An 8657-nucleotide genomic window follows, 5' to 3' on the forward strand; every position below is an offset into this window, starting at 1 on the left:
GTCTGTGGCCTTTTTTCTTTTTTTCAATTGGTATTGTAGGCATATATTAGGAACTACACCATAAAGATACGCAAAGTAAGGTAAAAGCAGGAGACAAAATAGTGCTAAAAACTACTGCTTTACAACATCATTGTGTGATGTTAAAAAACTTGAGATGGAGATATTCTCTTATCTTGTTAGGAGACAACACGGCATATAACAAGATTAAACAGAAACATAAAGCAATATAAAAAATGAAAAAGAACAGGTACTGTATATGAATGTATATTAAAGTAATATGAAGAAGATAAACAACATAATTTAAGTACAACACAGATTGCATTTGAGATCAACTTTTTTATGTTGTGCATCAAAGTACATGTAAATAATTCTTAATACACTGAAAAAAATGATTCGTTGAATTTAATTTAAAAAAATGATCGTAAGTGGTTGCACACAATTGATTTTAGCTACATTTAAACAAATGTAATAAGTTGAACTAAAATTAAGTTCAACTTAATGCATTTGTTTAAATGTAGCTAAAATCAATTGTGTGAAACCACTTAAGATATTTTTTTTTATTAAATTCAACGGATATTTTTTTTCGGTGTAATAATTGCATTCATGGAAAACTGCATGTAAATAGATGTGAAGAGGTTTGATTATGATGTAAACATCTTATTTCAGTTTGAGTCCCACTCTAATTATTACAAATAATCATATCATTGGCGCACATGTAAACAGACAAAGCCTCTTGATGACATCACATTCGAGCAACTATCATTAACTGGTGCAGAGATTTACTGCAGTGAGATGTGGAGGCGCTGCATGACATTCGGTGGCTGATTGTGCCATGAGTCAGGGTTTATTTTCCTGGTGGATTCTTCTAGGAAAACCTGGATATTCCTGGTGTCTTGCTTAGAAACAGCCCAAGCCGTCAGTGCTGGTTCAAAAGAGTAATTTTTATAAATGATTAACTGAGGTTTCTTGTAATTATTGGAAGGAGAGAGTGCAGCAAAAGAAAAATAAAGGACAGTAAGGTGTTAAAGTCTTTCTGCCTTACAACTGTGGACAAACAAACTTAATCTTAATATTTTCTATAAATAATTGTAATTTTTAAAATAAATGAATTAGCTGGTAAGAAATCTGGGTTGTATCTGCGAGTCAATGTAGTCGAGTCGGGCCGTTTCAGCCCATGCCATCCGAATCTCAGTCCGACCAGGAAACCAAAGTTGGCAGCCCAGGTTTAGGTTAGATACTCAAAAATGTCAGCATTAATAAAAATGTGTCATGTTCCTAAAATTATTTTGGCTGTTCAAATTGAAAATCATACCCAAAGATATCTACTTGTGAGAAAATTATTCACCAATATATAATTTCATGACAATAAAATTGCCATGCCCTTCACATTAGTCTGGACGTTAAAGGTTTCATTCATCAAGTACATACTTTAGTATAATCTCTGACAATACATTTCCATAATGTCACACACTGGCTAGACTTGATAATCCAAACTAAGGCTTAAAGCAGAAGAATTGAATAAACATCAGGAACGATACAAAGAAACACCAGCACAAAACTTTAGCACAAGACAACTGAGGGTTTAAATACATAAGATAATGAGTAACAGGTGAGACACTAATCAATGAAACAATGAATCACTATGGCAACTAACAAGACCACAATGGAAACTGAAACTAAAACAGAAACTGAACGCAGGCAAACCAAAAGAATATCAAAATAAGAGTCCTTGAAATCAGAGACATAGGGAATCGTGACACATAATTGCTCTTTTACAAGTATGAATATGTGCACTTTTCACATGTTTTAATCAGATATGAACGCAGTGTTGTGCAAAATGTGTAAATCACGTTGTGATTGAGCTCTTTCAGTTACAATGGATTAAAACATGGACAATGAATAACTGAAATATAAAACATACTAAATATTGTACAGTAGTAGTGTACTCACTATATTATTATTAATCCAGGAGATCAGCCAGGACAGTTTTCACATGTTTTATTGTAAATGTTGATATGCGTTTAAATACATGAAATTATTAAATATTTGGTGTAAAATTTGTTTTGTCAACTACAATGTTTATAGACTAATATTAGATGCAATTTTATTTAGTAAATATAAATATAAATACAATTATACAATTTTATTTAGTAAAATTTACTAATATGGAATGAACACTGACTAAATTTAAATAAAGTTTAAAATGAAATGCACTTGTTGACTGCCAGGTTTGTTCTTTTGCAATGAGCAATAAAACAGGTTGCTGTTTGTTGTTGAGTTATGCCTTGCGCCCTCTTGTGGACCGTTGATGTAAAGTCTGGTGTTCTCTGATCTTTTCTTCTAACTCAGTGCTTCTCAAACCTGTTCTGGAGACACTGCAGAACACAACTGCACATATTGCATGCGGTGGTGTAGTCATGACCATAAAAGTTGATTACTATTACCCAAGCACTCCCTTAACCCCTCATTAAAAAAAGAATGGTATAACGATAACAATCCTTAGAAATCATAATACACAAACAGCCCTAGGGAAGAAGTAAGCATAAGGCATATGTGCGTGTGACCCTGACTACACTGATCGCATATCTTCCTTTTGTCCTCAATTCAGGGGCCGGTTGCATAAACCGCTAAGACTAGTCTTACGAGTTAGACATCACATTTTTTTCTTTAAGACTGTTCATAGCTTTTTTTAAGTCGGTTACATAAAAATGTAGATTAGCCTAATTTGATACCGAAAAGTAAGACTGGCTGCCCCAGACTAACTGATAGTGGGTCACACTAGAACTTTAGACACTGTCTTAACATAATAGCCATGTTTATGCAACAGTCTCCACTTATGAGCTGATGATCTAAATCAGGCGTGTTAGATTAGGGAAACACTCACAGTGTGTGGTGACATGTTTGAGATTTAGAAGCACTGGGTGTATAATTTGGGTGTGTATCAATCAGCTCCCTAGTTCACTAGTCAGGGCACTGATCAGGGAGTTGGCCATTTCAAGGGCCGTCTCAATCGCTGAATCCTTCCAGTGCACTGAAATGTTCGCTCCCTAAAAAGTCCCACAATGCACTGTGAAAACCAGGGAGCATCGATGCTCACTATGTTCTCTCAGTTCTGAAGCACGAAACTTGCTCACTGCGCATAACGAAACGTGATAGATGTTCTTAAAAATATAAACCATTATTTAATTATATTTCTGCATAAACATGCGTCGCTAGACAGGCTAGCTAGTTGATTTTTAACGATTCCGATTTCGATTCTGCTTATAGATTAAAATTCTTATCGATTCCTAATTTCGATTCCAATAAGGTAAAAAAACAAAAACAAAAAAAACTTGGATATCATTCACATTTAGTCTTATTGCAAAATATTTAATTGTAGCTGAATATCATGAACAAAGATCAACAGGCTAAAGAACACTTACACAAGGAGCGTTTGCCTGTGGTTTAAAAAATATTATAGAGAAACAACTAGTAAACACTCAGTAATTTTAAAAGAATAAATAAAAAATTAGCAATCGCAACAAATAGAAACAACTGAATAAAGATACGATTGAAATAAACAGTGTTTTAAGATTTTCCGGTATTCGGGTACAGAAACTAATCAAGTGTAAAATAACACTGCAGTTTATAAATAAAATACATTACAAATATAGTTATTTAGTCAAGAACAGCGAGTGAGTTTTATCTTTGTGTTTTGTTGTTTGATTAGTGTTATTATAGAGACGGCAGCAGGAATATTAGGCTGCTGTCACTGTAAGAGCTGCACAATATCGTTGCACGCCTGCATCACTGAAAACAGCGCGTCTCGTGCTTGAATAGTTTGAAATCACATTAAAATGACTTTTTCTGTGAGTGCGTTTTGGATGTGTGTGCAGCACAGAAAACACTCACACTTGAATGGTTTAAAGTCATATTGAAATGCTCACAAAGGAATCGATGAGAGGATTCAAAATTTTAATTTTATAACAAGTATTCGATTCCCAACCCTAAATCTAGCTAACATTTATAATTTATTAACGGCTGAAATGTTGCACGTATATGTAACAAGCAAAGTATTTATCATACTGTGCTTTAAATAACATTACAAGTAAGCCAGCGTCCTCTACTGTCCTTACCAGTGCCCGAATTCATGAACACGATACACTGATTCACGAGCTCGGGAGCTGATTGAGACACACCCTTCAAATTTACTTTCTCAGCTCTGCCGGGGAGGATTAATTGCTCATTTTAAGTGTATTGCATACTCTGTTTTCTGCACCTCATAGAGAAAAATCTAAGAGGGGAGAAGATTCATCGCAATGGAGTCAGGGAACGAGTGAAAGAAAGGAGGAAGAGCAGTCCAGAAAAAAAGGACAAATGGAAATCAGACGACAACTCTCTGTTCACACAACTGGGTAAGTGTGTAGCCCTCCAGTTTCATCGTCTACAGATCTGCCAAAAAAGACTTCTGCTGTCTGAGATGAGCAGCTGTTGGAGATGTGAATGGCCAATTCAGTTAGATTTAAAAACTTATTTTTTGTTTTAAATCAGAATGAATCCGTTCGATTCAATCCACTGACCAGCAGTGCAATTCAGTTGCGCTTTTAAAATGCATTTTTATGGTTCTTAAAGTTACCCTGTAGTCAATAATTTTACCCCTTAAAACTAATCTTTGATCACCGAAATGACATTTAAAAAAAAAAATATCTTGAATGTAACTCGACACCCTTGCCTCATTTAGTATGCGCAGTTCTATGAATATGCAAATGAGCCCCGCCTCCACTCACTCACTCAGCTCAGAGATCCACTGGTTGACGATCACACGTTGATCTGATTGGTTACAAGGTAGTTTGTGACGTCAGAAACACCAGCGATTTCAAAGCGTGTTTTTGAGACTGTCTTTGGTTCACTGCAGTTTTAAGGAGGAAATACTCAGCAATGCTGTCGACTTATGAATTTACACATGGTTTGTCATACAGCAGAGGTTCTCAACATTTTTTGTTTTTCAGTCTATACCGCCACATCAGGATCTTTCACAAAATATATATATTTTTGAGAGATTTTTTTCCTTGAGGAAATTTGCCATGTACTGTACCTGATAGGCCCCAATTAATCGACAAATTAATCGAACTCGAATCAAAATGCAGGCTTTTGGTTAAAATTCAAATTGTGAAATTTGTGTCAATGCCCAGCCTGGAAATAATGATATATAATCACAACCTTTAGGTCAAATTGTGCAGTCCTACAAATAAACATATTTTTTAACTCACAATTTTTTGCAGAAAATTCGCAATTCAATATCTTTTCCCCCAAATCGTTCAGACTCTGGTATGGTAGTCCTCCAGGAGCCAGGTTGAACACCCTACTGGGATCACAGTTGATCCGCGAACCGTACGGATCGTCTGCCCCACGGTTCGGCGCGCTTGTGATTCGTGGATTAAGTGTTAAGTTTAACCATCATAGAGTGAAAATGTACCATTTGCACGTGTTTTTTCTTGACAATTTACACATTCAAGCGATTTTAAAACATTCAAGCCAGAGAGGCGAAAGAGAGAGAGCCGCGCACACAGAGAGAGACTGGACACATACACATAAAATGATGTTAAAATGACCGTCTCTGCATATTTTCTCGTAAATGCAGTTGGTCATGTCTTAAGTGAGGTGAGAAAGAAATAGGATGTGTATCAGTATATTAGATCCGTGCATTCGGTCCTAAAGTGTCAGCGGCCTAATATTCCTGCTGTGTCAATAATGTTAATCAAACAACAAAACACATCTTTAACAAAGATTAATCTATATTTAATTTATACAGTGAACACTATAGTGTTATTTTACATTTTAATGATTACATGTCTGTACCTGAATACTACTGTTAGACCTTTATTATATTGTATTTACTTATGCTTATAATTTGTGTATTTTGTTCTTGTATTTTGACTATTCACTTGTCTTTCAAGTGTAATTATTAAAAGCTAGATTTTTGCAGTGGTATCGAAGTACTTAAAGTGGGATTTAAGTAATAAATGAAAAGCAAAGTTGCATTAACCCCCCTCCCCCCTTTTTTTTTCCCCCCTGGTCTGAAAAAATGATCTGATCCGTGACTCAAAAACCATAATATGATCTGAACCGTGAGTTTAGTGATCAGTTGCACTACTACACCACACCAAAAACCAATTTTGTGCATTGAGACACAGACAAAGATCGGTCCACTCATTGTTTAATGCACATCTTTTCCACAGGTTTCTCCAAATCCTTCCCGCTGGACGGTTCGCCGTTTGACAGCTGGCTGGCTCAGTCGGTTCACATCACTGCAGATAACATGCTGAGCCAGTGGTCTCTCTCCGGAGAGAGCGACGACCCGTCCGCCAGCCTCCTGCAGGGCGAGGAGAACCTGCTCAGCCTGATGATGGACCACTCCATGAAGTCCACCTGGAAAACTCCTCAGCTGGGACGCAAAGCGAGAGGCGTGCCACGCAGCCGCAGAAAATCCGCCTCGCTTCCTCGGACCGGTTCCACGGTTAAAGGCAAGGTTTGGTCCAAACGAGGAGAGAGATCGTTCCACCGGCACAGCCGTAGCGAAGCCAGGCCAGACCCGCTTCAACCAGCCATTTCCAAAATGGACTCGTGCCACATTTCCGAGGAGCACGGGTCTTGGGATGGCACTGGGGATACGGATTCGCAGGTGGCCTTACGTCTACGTGTACCTAGACAAGGCAAGTCACGGTCTAAGAGTGAAACTTCGCTGTTGAACAGCACATCTGCACCGGACACTGAGACGGATGGTTATTTCTCCGACGCAGAACAGAGTGACACTGAATTTCGTTCGTCCAGGCGAAAGTTACGCTTGCCCCAACTGCATGCTGGGAAGGAGCAAGTAGTGCGGCGAAGCGTGCTCGCCTCCTAAAGCTATTCCTGGATGTCGCTTTAGTGTTGTCACGTCATCAGAACGAGGCTCGGTTTCTCAATGCATACGTTTCCAGACCTTCAGCTGTAATGGCTTGTGTTCTTATCCCTGTTTTATCTGTCAGAGTATATTAGCCAGTCGCCTACATTTATGCAACCATAACCATTTGTGCTTGACAAAACAACGAGGAACAAGAAAAAGTCGAAATGAACACTGTTGGATGTGTCCTTTTGGGAAGCAATAGGATCTGTCCTGGAACTGGGACAATGACGTGGGCATTATAACGTCTGTTCAGGTTGTGTTTGTTTTGAATGAACATGTATGTTGTGTGTCTTCAGAGGATGTGGCTACTTTAAAATGATTTACCAGAGAAAATATGACACAAATAAGCACAAATAGCCATTGGGGAATGTAGCACACGTCATATCCATACGCTTTGGCAGAGTCTAGACGTACCAGCATCATGAGCAAGGCCCGCTTCAGCGTAATCCTTGCGTGTACGTGTGTGTGTGTGTGCCAGTGGACAGATCCGAGCACAGTTGGGTCAGTCTATCTCAAGTGGTCCAAAAGAGTTGGTTGCTTGGCCATTTTTATTTCCCCCCAGATTTCCACTAACTGTAGCTTTGTAACCAGCTAAATCTTAACCTAATTTTTACAGCCAATAGAGTTGCATCTGTGAATATTTAAGCAAAGTCTCTAAATTGACGTTCTGCATGTGCACGATAAACCATTTGGGAGCAGACGTCACAGTTTCGTCACACACATTGTGTCGGCAGAACAACCGTCGTCGAAGACGAGCTTTTAAGTGAAACGCAGATGTTTATGGTTGCAAGCCAACAAACGGACAGACTGGACCGATGAAATCTGCGACAATTACCCTATTATTAAAGCATGAATCTGATCTACATAATATTCAAATATTAGCCCTACAGTTACCACATGTGGTAACATATAAACCTTAAACATTTTTATCTCACAATTCAGACTTTTTTTTTCTCGCAATTGGGAGTTTATATCACAATTCTGAGGAAAAAAAATACATGAACTCACAGTTCTGAGGAGAAAAAGTCAGAATATTGAGTATTATAAACTTGGAATTGCAAGGAAAAAAGTCAGAATTGTGAAATATAAACTCGGAATTACCGTTTAATTGTTTATTCTGTGGCTTCCATCGACTGCTACCCATTATTTCTTGTAATACGGCACAGCAACATAGTGTCGGCCCACACATGGATTTCACACGGCCCAGATGTGGGCCGAATCTGGGCCGACACTGTTTACTACGCCGAGGTAAACAGTGTTTACTATATTTTCTGCCACCAGGTAGAACAAAACACCCAAATGGTCTACATATCTACAATAGGTACCCCATAATACAACATTACGGCTGAGACTCGAATCCTTCCGATTATAAACTGACCGTGAAGTTGAACTCTGAGTGGTTGTGATCATTGCATTTTGTATAAAATGTTTACATAATGTTTGTGTATTTTGTAATCTAATCTAAAAATCAGTTTTTGTTTCAAGGAACATCTCGAGTCAATGCTGAGGTTTCCGTAAACGTCTGTGTAACACAAAATTTGTAATACCAAATGCTAATTTTTCAATACCAATACATAGAGGTAATCACATTAAAAATGGTCAGGCAATCTCCACTGGACCACTTGTGACGGTGTGACCCTGTTACATCTAAATATAATGTCTTACCTTTTTCTTACTTTTTGTGAGATTCAAAACTTGTTTTGGTCCATTTGTCCAGAAAAAACATTTGTCA

At 37.9% G+C, this 8657-nt stretch overlaps 1 protein-coding gene across 2 annotated transcripts in view; it reads left to right on the forward strand.

Moving 5' to 3' along the window:
* jade2 (jade family PHD finger 2) overlaps positions 1-7696 on the forward strand; it is a 48314-nt gene extending 40618 nt beyond the window's left edge. For both annotated transcript variants that reach the window (XM_084137853.1, XM_084137854.1), the window contains exons 11-12: positions 4266-4394; positions 6219-7696. In XM_084137853.1, the coding sequence (XP_083993979.1) occupies positions 4266-4394; positions 6219-6883 (794 nt within the window). In that variant the 3' untranslated portion in view covers positions 6884-7696. The remainder of the gene's footprint in view (positions 1-4265; positions 4395-6218) is intronic.
* Positions 7697-8657: the final 961 nt, after the last annotated feature.

The sequence above is a fragment of the Abramis brama genome (assembly GCF_963993115.1).
Source record: "Abramis brama genome assembly, chromosome: 15".
NCBI lineage: Eukaryota > Metazoa > Chordata > Actinopteri > Cypriniformes > Leuciscidae > Abramis > Abramis brama.